A 16979-nucleotide genomic window follows, 5' to 3' on the forward strand; every position below is an offset into this window, starting at 1 on the left:
ATACAGAGTAAAGATGATTGCCATCCTCTCTTATAAAACCCAATGACCAAAGTGAACAACCCCTTGTCCTTTCAAATTCAAGCAACTTCAAGATATTTATGCCTTTTGTTATCATTGTAATGTTAGGTTGGCATATTTAGCCATATGAAACACAATCTGAAAACAATACAAGCAAAATCTGAAAATGCCTCATACATTCTAGTTCTATAAACAGTACAGACTCTAGCAGTAACCTGAAAATGCCTCATACAATGCTTTTGTCGATTTTGTTCATCACAATGGTCTGGTTTACATCCCTTGCTTCAGGACAAAACACAGTCCTCTTCAAACTGCCCAAAACAAAACAAGCTAGAACAGAAAAGAAGAACAAAGCAACTAGTATGAATCATTCCAACCATTCACATTCTATATTGAAAAAAAATAATACACTATCCTTTTACATTCAACCCCAAAAAAGAAGTACAATATTCTTACAATAAGCAAATTGATTATATATATATTGATCATGGATCCACCAGCATCAAAAGTAGCACTTTGGTCTTGCTTCTTCTTCCTTCTCTGTCAACTCTTGATACCACTCTGCTCCAACTTTGGCCATGGGCATTGGGAACATGGACAGTTAACTGCAGTTCTGTGTTTGTTTCCTCTAAATTTGGATCAGATATTTTGATTGATTTGCTCACTGGTTCAACAGAAATCCATCCTAGACTTGATATAGCCACATCACAAGCAGGCCTGCCCAAACAAAAAGAATTATATCACTTAACATATCGGCACAAATGAACGAACTATGAAAATTGCTACCTGATTTAGCTTTCACACTCAACAGAAACGCATGTTCCATAAAAGAATAATAAAGTCACGTAGCTAGTGTAAATCTTACTGTAAGACAAAATTCTACCTCCAAGTTATCCAGGAACACACCCAAACAGATCTGAGAAAGTCTGTCACATGAAGTAAAATTCAACACATCTTTCGGGTTGAAATTTTCCAATTTTATTTTTCAAAATCCAGAAAAAAAAAAAAAAAAAGAGCACAGAGATTTAAACTTCAAAAGGGGATGTACATATTCAAAATCCAGAAAAACTTGGAACGGAGACTCGGTTAATAGAACTCACTGATTCAAGCGAAGAACCCAAGGAGAACCCGAACCCGAACCCAAAGCCCGTGGGGCTCGGAATCGATCTCAATGAGATCCCCTCACCGCCGCCCGCAGAAACCCTCCCGGATTCGAAGGACGTGGTTCGGACCTACCGGACGGCGCAGCCCAGGGGTCCCGGGCGGCCCGAGGTCGGCTTCCATCTGGGTGTGGCGTGGGCTGATGTGGTTCGGCGACAGATTCTCCGGCAGTGGAAGCCCAGGCGCCCGGAGGACTCTCCGTGCTCCCCATGCTCAGGCGCTGGTTCGGCAACCGACGCGTGCGGGCGGCCCGAGGTCAGCTTCCACCTGGGTGCGACCGATTCTCCGGCGGGGTTAAACCCATCCGACCAAAAAACCCAAACATGCGACTTCCTCTTTAAACTTTGTGTTCACGTCTTCTTTTAGGGGTATTGGTATGTTTGGTTGGATAAGTTTAAAATTTGAATTTTAAAATTTTGGTCAGATGGGTTTAAAATTTGAATTTTAAATTTCAAAGTTACTGCCCAGTTTTCATCCATTAGATCAGATGAAGGGCCAAGATTAAAGAATTTGAGATTCTCAAATTCTTTTAGAATTTGAGGGGATCTCGGTCCTACTCTTACAAGTAGTGGTCCTAGTGGAGAGAGGTATTGATGGGACAGAACACAGCCCTTCAAGTGGTGGGGATGGACTTTATTTGGATTTTCTATCTATTTTTCTTTGGTTGAGAAAGTGGGAGAGCTTTGCATGAATGTGGTCAAATATGGTGGCCTCCAGGCATTTGAATAAGAGAAGACATATTACCCCTAATGGACCTCACCAACCATAAAAAATGTGCCATCAATCATTTGATTCATTTCATACAATATAATGGATTTATTTATTTGTACAATATAATGAATTTATCAAATATAATGGGGTAGGCAAGAGTGTATATATTTTTTCTTTTATACAAATACAACAAAGAAGAACTACAACGAAAAACAATAAAAAATAGTTGAGCAACTCAATAATAAGCTTCAAAACAAATAGAGTAAACATAAATTAAAAATGAATGTATCAAATGAATGACGCGATCTTATAAATTTATGGTACGAATCCCAAGAAAAGTGTTCATCATTTTAGGCAATTAAACAAGGCGCGGACAGAGAAATGATCGTTGCGAGACCCTCAATTCTCCTTGTATCCCAGTAATAACATGACCTTCGAAATCCTTAATTTTCATCCCTACTCAAACACCTATAGGGAAATAATAACATAAACAAAAAAAATAAATAAATAAATAAGAAAAATATAGAGTAAAAAATAAAGCATAAAACCTAATAAACAATTGCAGCAATAGCAGAAATGGTGAGATGGAGGCGCAGCGATGGGAGCACCTAAAGATAATGATGATGAAGCACGTTGGGGAAAGAGCGGACGGAGAATGACAAAAATAAAACCAAAAACAAAAAAAAAAACATATCAGAAATCGAAGGAAAGAGTAGTGTATTTAGTTACTACTTATCCTTAAACCCTGAAATATATGTGAAATTATCCTTATTTATCCCGAGGGCAACAGCCAACAGCCATTAACTAGTAAGTTTTCATGCATGCAGCTCAGAAAAAAGAAAAAAAAAGAGAGATAAATAAAGCTTTTATGCATCCAATGAGGATTAATCACATAAACACAACCAACTAAAACACAATGTCAATGCCCATATGTGATAGGAAGTGAAAAACATACGCGTGAGTCAACAAGAAGAAAGAAGCCAACAAGTGCCCCCACAACCACAAACATCCCCTGTTCTTCACGGCAGAAGAAACCAGCTGTTACTTCTTCAGCTTCTGAGTTTTTAGCTACCTTTGCTTCGTAATCTTCCCACCATTCCTTCCTACAAAGAAAACCATGGCAGTGGGAGAGCTTTTCCTTGCTGCGTTCCTCCAAGTGCTGTTTGACCGACTGGCGTCTCGCGAGTTGCTTAACTTTGCACGCCGATACGAGGGACTCGGAAGAAAGCTGGACAAGTGGAAGCACACGTTGAAAGGAATCCAGGCAGTCCTTCAGGATGCGGGCGAGAAGCAACTGGATAATGACGGAAGGGTGGAAGGGTGGCTGGATGATCTCAGAGACTTGGCTTACGATGTGGAGGACATTCTGGACGAGTTCGCCACCGAAGTTTTGCTGCGCAAATTGAAGGGAGGAGAAGATCAGGGCAGCACAAGTAAGGTACGCAACCTCATCCCTGGTTGTTGCACTGCTTTGACTCCAAGTGCTCTTAGGATCCGTGTTAGGCTGGGTTCAAAGATAAAGGAGATTACTGCTCGATTCAATGATATCGTGACACGAAAAGATCAACTGAAGCTGAAAGAAACTGTTGATGGGAGGTCAAGCAGAGGAAGAGGGACACTACCTACAACTTCTTTAGTGAATGAAGCTCGTGTTTATGGCCGGAAAAAAGATAAAGAGGCTATAGTTCAAATGTTACTGAGTGAAAAACGTAGTGATGCCGATGATGCTGAAGTCTCTGTTATTCCTATACTTGGCATGGGGGGTGTAGGAAAGACAACTCTTGCCCAGCTTGTGTACAATGATGAAAAAGTACAACAGTTTTTTAATTTGAAAGCATGGGCTTGTGTTTCTGAAGATTTCGATGCTTTTAGAGTCACAAAAACAATTTTGAAATCGGTCGTTTCTGAAAGCTCTGATGAAAGTGATCTGAATGACAATGATCTGAATATGTTGCAAGTCAAATTGAAGGAGAAACTGTCCGGGAAGAAGTTTCTTGTCATTCTGGATGATGTTTGGAATGAAAACTACCATAATTGGACTATCCTACGTGCTCCTTTCGAATCAGGGGCTCCAGGAAGTGCAATTGTCATCACAACTCGTAACCAGGTGGTTTCATCAACGACAGGTTCCGTTCCAGAGTACCATTTGCAAGTGTTGTCAAATGATTCATGTTTGTCTGTATTTACCCAGCATGCACTGGGGGCAAGTAACTTCGGTAGACATCCAGACCTTCGGGATATTGGTGAAAAAATCGTTGAAAGATGTAAGGGCTTGCCTTTGGCGGCAAAGACCCTTGGAGGCCTCTTGCGTACTACACTCGACCATGATAAGTGGGAAGATGTACTTGAGAGCAAGATATGGGATATACCTGAGGAGAGAAGTGGAATTCTTCCGGCTCTTATGTTGAGCTACCACCATCTCCCTTCCCATTTAAAAAGGTGCTTTATGTATTGTTCAATTCTTCCCAAGGACTATGAATTTGAAGAGCAGCAGTTGGTTCGGTTATGGATGGCAGAAGGTCTAATTCAGCCACGAGATGGGGACAAGCAAATGGAAGATTTGGGTAGCAAGTATTTTCATGATCTCTTGTCAAGGTCCTTTTTTCAACATTAGAATATGAAGGAATCACAATTTGAGATGCCATGGTGGTTATCTTTCGACCAGTTAAGCACAGAAAAACCACGATTTGTGATGCACGACCTCATCAACGATTTGGCCCAAAGGGTTGCAGGAGATATATGCTTCAGAATGGAGGATCGAATTGGGGGTAGTAATGGAAGGAGACTTCCTAAACAGGCTCGGCACTCTTCTTACCTGGGTGGCGAATACGATAGAACTAAAGATTTTGAGGCTTTTTTTGAGGCTTCTTTTGAACTCAAATGTCTGCGTACATTCTTGCCTCTTATGCTTCCACGTCCTGGGGCATGTTATTTGACTTCTAAAGTTCATCTTCAATTGTTGCCAAAACTATTATGTTTAAGAGTGCTCTCTTTGAGTGGTTACTGCATAGTTGAGCTACCAAATTCGATTGGAGATTTGAAGCATCTACGGTACCTTGACCTTTCTTACACTCGAATTAGAGGATTGCCTAAATCGACAACCACTCTTTACAACTTACAGACATTGATATTGGAGAATTGTTTTTATCTAAAAGAATTGCCTTCAAAGTTGGGAAACCTAGTCAACTTGCGCCATCTCAACATTCTAAATGCAAATAAGCTCGAAGGAATGCCTCCTCAAATAGGTAAATTAACTTTTCTTCAGACATTGTCTAATCTAATTGTGGGAAAAGGCAATTGCTTTGTGTTAAAAGAGCTAGGTTCATTATTGCATCTTCGAGGGACACTCGTCATCTCACAATTGGAGAATGCTATTGAACCCAAGGATGCAAGCTATGATAAGTTAATTGAAATGCTTGATCTTACTGCAGTGCGCTTGGAATGGAGTGTCAACGTGAATGATTCACAAGACAGATCAAGTGAGTTAGACACACTTAACATGCTACATCCAAAAAAGTCTTTGAAAGAGCTCACTATCAGGGGCTATGGTGGTATAAAATTTTCGACTTGGTTAAGAGGTCATTCCTTTCCTCATGTAGTGCTGCTAAGGATTGAAAATTGTAAAAAGTGCACATCATTGCCACCGATCGGTCAACTACCATCACTCAAACACCTTTTCATTGGAGGCATGGCGAGTGTGAAGAATGTTGGTGTTGAGTTTTATGGGAAATGTTCCTCACTACCTTTTAGATTGTTGGAGACTTTGTGGTTCAAGGATATGGAGAAATGGGAGAAGTGGAGTCCTAATGGAGGGTTCCCACACTTGCTCGAGCTTTCTATTCTAAGGTGTCCCAAGTTGAGGAAGTTAGGAATCGGGCCATTACCATCACTCAAAGTCCTTTCCATTGCAGGCTTGGCTAGTGTAAAGAATGTTGGTCATGAGTTTTATGGAGAAGATTGCTCACAGCCTTTTAGATCCTTGGAGACTTTACGCTTCGAGAGTATGAAGGAATGGGAGAACTGGAGCCCTAATGGAGAGTTCCCACACCTGCGTGAGCTTTCTATTAAATATTGTCCCAAGCTGTTGGGGCAGTTACCAAACCACCTTCCTTTCCTAAAAAAAGTTTTGGTTGAAGGCTGTAAGAGATTGGTGGTTTCAATTTCAAGCTTTCCTGAACTTTGTGAACTAGACATTGAGGGATCGAAGGGGGTGGTGTGCAGAAGTAAGGTTGACTTCAGCTCACTAAACATGGGTTCTCTTCCAACAATTTCAGAATTCACATCTCCAATAAAAGGGCTTCTTCTCGAAGGACTAACTCATGTAAAAGATCTAGCTATTAAAAATTGTGAGGAGTTGACGCCTCTGTGGTCAAATGATGTGGGATTACTACAACCCTTCCCCTATCTTCATGTTCTAAAGTTTGAGAACTGTCCGAAACTAGTTTCTTTGATAGCAGAAGAAATAAAAGAGCAGCCACAATCGGATTTGCCTTCCACACTGAGAGAAATTTGTATCTCTCGTTGCAATGGCCTGGAGTGTTTTCCCAAGGCAGTGATGTACAACTACGGGTGTCTTGAGGATATTAAGATTTATGGATGTGACTCGCTGAAGCAATTTGCAATAGGCCAGCTACCTTCAACACTAAAACGGCTAGAGATATGGTCTTGCAGGAATGTGCTGATTTTGCTAGACGAGGATGATAGCAGCTGTTGCAGTAGCAGCACATCTCTTCTTGAGTACTTGAGCATTAAGAACTGTCCGTCGCTCAAATCCTTAACATCAGGTGGAGAATTACCTGCAACACTCAAACTCCTCAGCATTGACTCTTGTGAAAAGCTGGAGTCAATAGCAAAGAGCTTCCATCACAACTCGTCTCTTGAAAAATTTATTATTCACAGTTGTGAAAGCCTTAAATCCTTACCAATGGGCATACACACCCTCGGCCATCTAGAGGAGATTGAAATCATTTTTTGTCCGACTCTTGTTTCCTTCCCAGACGGAGGGTTACTCCCCGGCAACCTTGGAGAGTTAAGGATTTTTGATATGGCCCTACCCAACTGCATACACAGCCTCACCTCGCTTCAAAATTTACAGTTTTGGAGTCGTCCAAGCATGGTATCATCCTTTCCGAAAGAGGGTTTTCCGGTCAACCTAACATCACTTGATATCTGGAATTGCAACATCACTGAGGCCTTGCTTGAGTGGGGATTGCACAAGCTTACTTCTCTTAAACGCCTTAGAATTAGAGATGAATGTCTGCATCTGGAGTCCTTTCCAAAGAAGATGATGCCTGCGTCTCTTACTAGCCTCACCATCGAACGCTTCCACAATCTGAAATACCTGTCTTCCGAAGGCTTTCGAAACCTTGACTCTCTTGAAGAACTGTTAATCGATGAGTGTGAAAATCTCACATCCTTTCCAGAGGATGGCTTGCCTCCCTCACTCCAGAAACTCTATTTCAGACGTTGTCCTCGGCTGAAAGAACGCTGCAAGAAAGATAAAGGACGGGAGTGGTCCAAGATAGCCCACATCCCTTTAGTTGCGATTGATCACCGGTTCATCTATGACCCAGAAGAGGAGGAATCAAAGTGAAGGGCTCCCTTACACCCATTTGCCCAGTTCTATTTAGTATTTTGATGGTAGAGAAGTGTCATTTCCTTTGTACAGAATGAACGTCCTGTGATTGGGTTTCAACAGAGCCGTGGGTGGGTCCACAATGCAGATTATCGCCACGAGCCACACATCATTCTGTTCAAGAGGCCTCTAAACCGTTAGCAGCAGGAGGAGAACATGCACCATCCCGCACAAATATACTTGTAATCTGTCGAAGTGAAACCGATGATTAAGTTGAGTTTATATTTGCCTGAGAAACAATGTGGATGTTTTGGAACTTGGGTTTCTATAGTTGTTCATTTTCCTGTTTGGGAATTTTATAAGAGGCTCTTTTGTTTGTGTCTGAATGTTGGCGTTGGAGAGATCTTGTTGTAACGTTGTTCCTGTTTCTTAACGTTCTTGTTGGGTTCGCATAAATGCATAACAGTTGTTTGTTGAATTGCCTCAAGGCAAGCGGAGAGGGAAAGCCTTTGTTAAATTGTTGGTCTACCTGCTTCGTTTGAGTGTAGAAGGCTTATCAATTAAGTGAATAAAGTTAATGAAAAGTCGGCATGTATATGTTATGAAAAGAGCAAAAAAAAAATCTCTGGAAGATTGTCAAAGATAATGTTATAAAAAAAATCTTGTGAATTTTTTATAGAAAAGGTGGGGGTTTGTGGTCCTAGATGGTAAATCCAACGCCTACAGATGCAGTAATTTGGAGTTTGGTTGATGAATAGCTGGTTCGTAACACAATGTACTAATATTTTTGTTCAATGTGTCCTTGCAGAGTTCTAGCTTTCCCCAACTAAAGCAATCTGATATTAACGAGAGGATGAGAGCTATTCTCATTGATTGGCTTATTGAGGTACATTATACTTTGTTTTAGTGGCTTAAATCTAGGAGATGGTATTATGGTTTCGTCTAGTTTAACTGAAATGACAGGTGCACTGCACTGATGGATGAGACCTTATATCTTACTATAAACCTGATTGATAGACTCTTGGCTGCTCAACCAGTGGCGAGGAAGAAACTCCAGCTGGTCGGAGTAACAGCGATGCTTCTCGCCTGCAAATATGAAGAAGATTCAGTTCCTGTTGTGGAGGATTTCATTGTGATTTCTGAGTTCTGACAGGGGCTTACAGCAGAAAAGAAGTGCTTGATATGGTAGATTTAACTAAAAGCATTTTGTTTTACATTCTCTTCAAACATAATTCAGATTAGAGCATATGATTCACTTATATACCCATGCAGGAGAAGCTTCTTTCCCAAGTTTGGGATGGGTGGTAATTCATGATTGCGTATCCGATTTTGGTTACGTTATTATGAGAAGGAATTAATAAAAAATTATATAAATTAATTATAATTCGATTTATTTAATGGAATAATTGCACCACTGGTCTCTGAAGTATGTCATAATTACAAATCATTCCCTATAGTTTAAAAAGTTCATGGGCGGTCCTTGTGGTAAATTATAATTACAAATAGATCTCTGAAGTCAAATTCCGTTAAATTTTTTGACAGATTCTGTTAAATACCACGTTAGTGCTATATCAAACCAATAAAATGTCGACACGTGTCTATTTTAATAAAAAAAATATAAATTTATTAAAAAATAAATAAATAAACTTATATTTTTTTTTAAAAAAAAAAGAAAAGAAAAGAAAGGGTGACGGGGCCACCTCCGGCCACCTCTGGTGGTGGCCGCGGCCTCCCTATACCAGTGTAAATGACAACATTGTGAGTCTTTTAGAGAGAGAGAGAGAGAGAGGGGGTGGTGACGAGGAGCTTTGTGAGTTGGGCCAGAAATAGGCCTCTACAACCACGTGGGACAGATAAATATTTTTAGTTAGAGACTCACATCCTCTACCAAAAGGGGGACCTATGGATCACGTGAAGGGGCTTACAAAAAATCGTTTACAAACTTATTGACACGTCATCATCATATAATTTGAGGGCGTTTTTTTTTTTTTTTTTTTTAATAACGGACATGGTTCTAATCGTGTGTTGACACATATCAACAAGCTTTTTAAACAATAAGTTTATTTATTTATTTTTAATAAATTTATATTTTTTTATTCATATGGACACGTGTTGCTATTTTATTGGTTTAATGTGATATTGACGTGGCATTTAACAGAATCTGTCAAATTTTTTAACAGAATTTGACTTCAGATATCGATTTGTAATAATAGTTTACCACAATAACATCCCATGAACTTTTTAGACCACAGGGAGTGAAAAAAACTTATGACTAACTTCAAGGACCAATGGTACAATTATTCCTTATTTAATTAAATGTGTAAGATTTTTTAACCTGCAAATGTGTGCCTTTGTTAACATATACATTGAAGTTTATCATTACTATGAGAGCATTTGTTAAATTGTTGGCTTGACAAAAGAGAAGAAATCTGTAAATTCAACACTCCCAGCCTAATGCAGTATCCCTCCTCATGAACAAACTGATCGAGATTGTGAATACAAAAGAGGTATGCCTTACTGCTCATGCAATTTTATGTTATAATTTATAGGGATGTTGTGTAACCAAATAGACAAATTCCTTTTTAACTGATCAAGAGTGTAAATGTTATTATTATATATATGTTTATTCTTATATTACAATAGAGTAGTTCCAGTAAGAAGTCTTGCCCTACTCATTAGAAAGCTATTAGGTACATATTTGATCGATGCATAGGTGTTTGAAGAAAGGCTGCAAATAAGAAAGGAAGAACAGAATGCAAGAGATGGAAGAGAGGAGATGAAGACGACGAGGGTCGCTCGATCAGTAGGGCTCTGATACCATAAAGACAAAGAGGTAATTGAAGAATATTTTGCACACTGTTTTCATTCCATCAATGGTTGGTATATATACAGGAGATTGATTGTTTTTACCAAAGGGAAAATAGTTCATACAATATATAGAATGGATGAGAATTATAGTGCTTGCCGTTGGTGTTGATTTGTTCGCCTTTTGTGGATGACTTAGCCGTTGAGTTGATTTGATTTCCTTCTTGAGTTTGTGCTAGCCGTTGTAAGTTTATTTGATTGCCTTGTATGGATTGTTGACTGTTTTCCTTTGATGGTTCATTAGTTACAACCTTCTAAGTACAATCTTCCTGAAGTGGTCATGATCTTTTCTTGACTTTGCTGGTTATTGCTAAGATTGCCTAGCAAAAAGGAAGTATATACTTATGCATGTATAATATTATTAAGAATTTTTTTGTTAGAGATTAGATGTTGTTTGTTCAGAACATGCTATGCTCATGAAAAGGACAATCAATTTTCTAATATTTAGTGGTGTGCAACTCTATTTTGCAGTATGGGTTGCCTTTTTTTTTTTTTTTTCCTCCTTTTTTGTTCTTTTCTTTCTAAATTGTTTCCTCTGTAACCAAAGAATGCACTTATGGACACGAGAATACTTTTAACATTTTTCTGGTGATTGCGATTGGTGAATTATTTTTTGTTACTAGTTTTGCAATGTTTCTTTGCATAAATGGCCTTACCACCCCGAGAGTGGTTGTGGTAGTCGCGAAGGCCACCCCTAGATTATATGTGTCACGTGTTGTCATATCAGTGTAATCCCTTTATTAAAGTGTCATAATTCACTAATTCACTAACACTTATATTTATATTCAGATTTATAATTACAATAATTTAATTTATATTTATTATGTTACAAAAAATATTTATTTATTTATTTTTTTTTTTTCTAAAAAAAATACTTAATATTTTCTCATTAAAAAGGTTAAAATAATATTATAAAAAAGTAAAAATAAATTTAAATGAGCTTATATGAACTATGCGAATCAAGCCCAACCTAAATTTTTCAGTTCAATTCATTGAGAGTGGTAGGCTACCCCAACCGAACCTATAAGGATGGTCACGACCACTCCCAATGTCTGATTTAGTGGTCTAAATTTCTCTAATATGGTGGTATTGTGACAACAAGCTAGATTTGGCAGTCCCGATCCATCCATCCCTTGTGGTGATTGGGGCTTGGAACCCTGTTTGCAGCATTCACTGAACTAGGTTGGTGGAGCAATGGTTTTCACTTTTCATCTACAAGATGCAGTAGCGTCGGGAGAATAAAATGGGTGCTTTTGTCCCCCTGCATGCTGCTCCTCTTATAGCTTCGTCTTAATTTGTAGTCTTCTAGTTGTAAATCATCCACTTGATCTTGCTTTTAGTTCTATCTACTTTGCCTACGGTGGAGATCAATTCAGTGGATGTATATCTCAGTTGTCACTAAAGAATCACATTTGCTACTTTATCCTTACTAATTGCATTTTAATTACTTCTCTTAAAAATTACACTTTTAGATGAAGCCCAACATTCAATTCAAATGCATTAAATTCTGATGAAGCCAATTCACGTTTTATTGAATTGAATTGATTATCAAAAGCATTCAATGCAATAAATTCTAATGAAGCCAATTCAATCAACAACGCAATTTGGTAGCCAACGCGAAGAGACCGTGTCAGGCGCAGCCTTTTTTTCAGCTCTTTGAATGTAAAGAGAGTTACTAGCTCACCGATAAATGTTAAACTCCACATTTGATAAAGAGTTTGTTAAATGATAGTTTTTGTGAATATTGTTAAAAATTTAGAAAAAAACTAAATATAAACAGCTCATTGTGAGTGCTCTAATGCTATTTTCATAAAAGCATGCGCGCGGCCTAAGCTTGTTTCTGAAACGATTATCCAACCCTCGATCCTTTCGGCCAACAACCAATCAAATGGATCTTTTGTTGAACATTGGACCACAAACTAAATTATTAATGGCATAAAATCTAGGAGACTAGGACTAATGTTGTAATACTATTAAGTTTGTGACACTAAGGAGATAAACTTGACCTGAAAAGTCTGCATACAAAAGTAACTTTTTCTTTCATTCTCATTATGTATAAAGGAATTGCTACATTTCAATTATCCTCATTTAAACATGGCCATTTCTCTGTTTTGATACCAATGACATCAAATAACTATACAATAATTTTGGGCTACTAACTGTCATTCATATGTCCAAGTATGACCTTTCCAATGTATACAACATATTTGATTAGCTCAAATTATCTAAATTATAAGTTAATAAGAATGGAATTTACTAATCAGTAAGGGTTCAATGGCCAGTCAATTTCTAGGTGGCAGCAACCAAACAAACCTTTAACTCTCTTTAGTGCTGCTTCCTTATGTTGCAATAACAGAAGTGAGGTCTCATCTAAATGCTTTGGCACGTCTTCATTTTCTCTTTTTCGGGGCGATTTACTTGAAAAACTTTTCCATTTTGATTCCAACTTACAAGCTACAAATACAATTTAAAAAAAAAAAAAAAAAAAAAAAAAAATCAGTCTCAACAACCTCCAACCAATATGTATTATCGATAACAAGTTTAGCAAAATCTCAAGTAGAAACATCATAAGATAGCAAAAATACAAAAGTTTATTCACATGATCTTTTATACAAATATGATACTTCCAATCATATTTAAACAACACTTAAAGTATGAGTACATGAAGATAATTAGAAAAAAGAAAATCAAAGATATCCTACTAACTAAATGAGGATATTCAACCAATATGAAATTCATAAAGGGCCTCAAATGTTATTTTGTGTAGCAAAGGTTATGGAAACAATGTTGTCTGACAAATAAGAGCGGATTAATTTAAGGGAAAAATGCAAAATTAGTCCGTGGTTACACCAATTTCAATTAGCTCCATATGATTTAAAAAGTGACTTAAAACTCCATGTGCTAAGCAAAAGTAACAAATCACTCCTACGTTGAACCAAGAACCTCGCTCTACTCAAAATCTCTTTCCAACCAAATACCTTCATCATCTCCGATTGATGTAAAAGCGAGACCATCCAAGTTTGGCCTCCAACTGAATTGTTCTAAATAAAGCTGATTGTAAAATTGGACAATATGCTCCCTTATTTCTGTAAAATCTGAGGACAATTAAGGATCTATTAACAACTAAAGAATCCATGGTATTATTTCTTCTATTGGAATTTGCCACCAGATGGAAAATTTTAGTGTTCTTATCTCCTTCTCTCAACCACAAAGCCTTTAACTTTTTCCTCCAACAAATTTCTTTGAGTAGAATAAACCTCTAAATCCCTAGAAATTTTTTCTCCACATTTTAGCATCAAATAAGGGTCTTCCCTCCGCAATAATATTAAGGTCACGGATTCCAACCAAAAGATCCTTTTTCTGCTTTCCAATGTTACCAAAATCCTCTTCATTCCATTTTTTCACATCCATTTTCATGGCTCTCAACTTGAGAGCACCAGAATAAAACTAAGGTAACCCTGAAAATTGTATGGCATCCACCACTTTTTCACATGTTCCACAAATCCCTTTAACTTCAACCAAATTTTCTCAAACTTAAAATATCATCTACTCCTAACTGCAACACCACAATCAAGCACCACAAGGAAGCGGTCCGAAAAGATTTTAGGAATCTCCTTCAAGAAACATTAGGAAATTGAGCTTCTCAATTAAACAATAGGAGAAACCTATCAATTATGGACTAAGACAGCAAATCTCAATTATTGGACCATGTGAAATTTTCACCAACAAGAGGGATATCCATTAGACCCTAACAAAAAATGAATTCAGAAAAATCCAGCATAGCTAGGGATTATCGGTTGTCACCTGATCTCTCACATGGATATCGGGTAACATTAAAATCACCCCAATACACCATGACATCTCCCACCAACTAATTCATCCCATAGCCGTTTCCTATCATTATCATCATTTGGACCATAAACACCAACAAAAACCCACTTAAAGTTATCATAAAAAAAACACGCAACTGTATTGGTCCCCACAAACTCCTCAATCTTTTCCACCACCCTCCTATCCCACACTTACAAAATCCCTCTGAAAGCCCCTATCGATCTCAAATAACACCAGTCCACACGATAATACCCACCTAAACTAGCACCACAACCCTAGAAATAATCTTCATCTTAGTTTCTTGTAAACAAAAAATGTCCACCTTCCAATCCCTAAAGAGACTTTAATCCTTGACCTTTTACCCTTATCTCTATCATCTTTTTCACAATCCAGGAAAGAATCTTTAGGCTTCATAAATAATAAATATCACCCCTCCCTTCCCCCTTAACCTCTACTAGAGTGACGTCCCTTCAAATCATAGTCAATGGAATAGGCCAATCTCTTTAATTCACGGTTTCCTCTGTTTAGGAACTAAGCTTGAAGAACAACCCGAATCATTCGGTTTTGACTATCTTCAACGGTAATAAATAGGGCCAACATCTTATCCTCGAACCCCTCACATGACACCCAATCTGAAGACATCAATTCAGGCAACCCAGATTCTTTAATTACAGCAAGGGGATGGACCATCAAAGGCTCATTTTCCTTCAAACCCTGTGCAGAATAAGGCACCACTTCCATATCAGAATGTTTTGCATCCCTACAGGAGGTCAATAGACTTGTTCCAATCTCACCTCCTTCCAAAGAGGACGCCCACACAATCTGAAGTTCCTGACCTTCTTTGCTACAATCCCCCACACCATTCTTCAAAGGAACAATGGGTGTCCTAGAAAAACAACCCAAAGAAGACAATCTCTCCCATTCTCCGATAACAAGAGCCTATTTTAGATTCCTAGGAACACCCACCTTGTCTGTCACATCAAAGCAAAGAATCACGCTCTCTGCTAGAGTTTCCTGAGGACGTACTTATCCATTTCCATCGACCCATTCACCTGCACCCTAAAATTTTGTAGTCCCATCCCTTGACCCATCATTAGCAAACAAGTCCTAACAAACACTCAGGTCCGAGGACCCAACTTCCCTCTAACACCTTCATCTCTGACATCTAAGTTCCCGTTGGCTTTTTTTGCATAAAGCCCAGGATTTCCTGCATCTACAGCTGTCAGAGGTTGGATTAATGAACCACCTGTGCTAGAACGCCATCAACGAGGCCTAACGTAGGCCTCGAAACTCCATCGAGCCGATCTACCGTGTTCACAAGAGATGAATTTGAACCCGCTGGAGGATCGTCTATCTCCCTAGAAGAGTGACTTGACTCCAACGGATCAAGTTTGAACAACATCTAACGCATTGGACCCAAACACACGAGTGCCCAAACTAATTTTACCCACTCCATTCGATCAGCCGAAGCCTTCCCTAGCGAATTAATTAGTTTAGGCCCAAAAGACAATTGATCCACCTCTAATCTTTCCAAACAATCATCAAATTCCTTTTTAGGAGAAAAGTAATGCTACACATTATCCCCCTGTCCTCCTTTTGTCCCTAAAAATTGATGTTGCTCTTAAAATTACCATTGGATTTATGATAGGAGGCCTGCTAGACAGGGGACAGTCATCCGTCCCCTGTCACCCCTTTTTCCTTAAAAAATTTGTTTTTTTATTATCAATGGGTGCTGGGGGATAGATGACTGTCCCCTAGTAATCATTTCCCTTATGATAGATCATCATTGAATTTTGATCCAATTGTGATTTTAAGAGCCACATCAATTTTGAGAGGATAAAAGGAGGACAAGGGGATGATATGTAGCATTACTCCTAAAACATGGAAGAATGTTGTATGTTGAAGCCTTGGTAGGGAAGGGGCAGCCTTAGGAATTTGAGTATTCATGCTCAGGTAGAGTGGGTAATTTGGAGGAGCAAACATTGAAGGACGGATATGGAAGGAAGGAGCAGCAGGCTTTACACGGAAATCCCGGTAATCAAGAAGGAGATGACAGCTTGAAGATCTCTTCGGTTGATTCAAGTGAAATATTTGAATTATGGTCTTTGAAGAATTTACTGGTTTCCCCAAAGCTTCAACATACAACCTTCTTCCATGTTTTAGAGCATCTGTATTAAGCTTTTCAAAAAAATTTCCAAATTTAAGCCAAACAATCTACTTTTTTGATTTTATCTCACTTTTAAAAAAACTTCATACATCAAACTCTCTAAATATTTCTTTATTTTAACTATATATTATTTTTTATTTGTTTTGAAACCAACTAATTTAACTGTATGAACATCAATTTTCCTACATCAAACAATCCCACCACAGTCGGCTACCCACATAATGGAAAACTTCAAATTTTCAATTCCCAGCCACTACGAACTTCAAATTTTTACTAAAACGCACAACATTCTCTATTAAACGCACTGCTTCATCCCCTTCTAGAATGCTTAGCTGGACCGCAACACTTTGGATTGATGCCACGTACACTTCACTTTGATCACACAAACTCTTCTTCTATCTTCTTCAAGCTCCAGCCTTTACCTTTTTTCCCTCTCTTAGAAGAGCTGCAACAAAAAAGTGGTGGATTGTGGCGGTGGTGTTGGCTATGTCTCTTAGGTGTCTTTGATCTCCGTGATTCTTCGTTTGAATCCAACACATCTACTAGAATCCATATCAAAAGCCATGAGAGAGAGAGAGAGAGAGAGAGAGAGAGAGAGAGAGAGAGAGAGAGAGTACGGGCGTTTTGAGAAAGAGGGAAAGCAGGTGCACA

General features: G+C 38.5%; 2 protein-coding genes and 1 long non-coding RNA gene across 3 annotated transcripts; 2 read left to right on the forward strand and 1 right to left on the reverse strand.

The window, feature by feature from the left end:
* Positions 1-381: 381 nt before the first annotated feature.
* On the reverse strand, positions 382-1680 carry LOC133880143 (uncharacterized). The gene is made up of 2 exons (XR_009902196.1): positions 1119-1680; positions 382-735 (listed from the first exon to the last, which is right to left on the reverse strand). It is a non-coding gene; the product is annotated as an uncharacterized LOC133880143 (long non-coding RNA).
* A 1128-nt stretch (positions 1681-2808) lies between these two features.
* On the forward strand, positions 2809-4504 carry LOC133879419 (putative disease resistance RPP13-like protein 1). Its single transcript, XM_062317994.1, has one exon. The coding sequence runs from the start codon at positions 3008-3010 to the stop codon at positions 4502-4504; it is 1497 nt and encodes a 498-aa protein (XP_062173978.1). The 5' UTR covers positions 2809-3007.
* A 3-nt stretch (positions 4505-4507) lies between these two features.
* LOC133879418 (uncharacterized) lies at positions 4508-7943 on the forward strand. The gene is made up of 2 exons (XM_062317993.1): positions 4508-5135; positions 5322-7943. Exons 1-2 carry the CDS (start codon positions 4508-4510, stop codon positions 7481-7483), a joined length of 2790 nt encoding a protein of 929 aa, XP_062173977.1. The 3' UTR covers positions 7484-7943.
* Positions 7944-16979: the final 9036 nt, after the last annotated feature.

Source organism: Alnus glutinosa, chromosome 10, assembly GCF_958979055.1.
Source record: "Alnus glutinosa chromosome 10, dhAlnGlut1.1, whole genome shotgun sequence".
Taxonomy (NCBI): domain Eukaryota; kingdom Viridiplantae; phylum Streptophyta; class Magnoliopsida; order Fagales; family Betulaceae; genus Alnus; species Alnus glutinosa.

Excerpts from the sequence above, each read along its gene's own strand:
- LOC133879419 (XM_062317994.1), top strand. The coding sequence starts at position 3,008 with ATGGCAGTGGGAGAGCTTTTCCTTGCTGCGTTCCTCCAAGTGCTGTTT.
- LOC133879418 (XM_062317993.1), top strand. The coding sequence starts at position 4,508 with ATGAAGGAATCACAATTTGAGATGCCATGGTGGTTATCTTTCGACCAG. Across the intron at positions 5,136-5,321 it reads AGGAATGCCTCCTCAAATAG|TGCGCTTGGAATGGAGTGTC; the intron begins GTAAATTAACTT and ends ATCTTACTGCAG.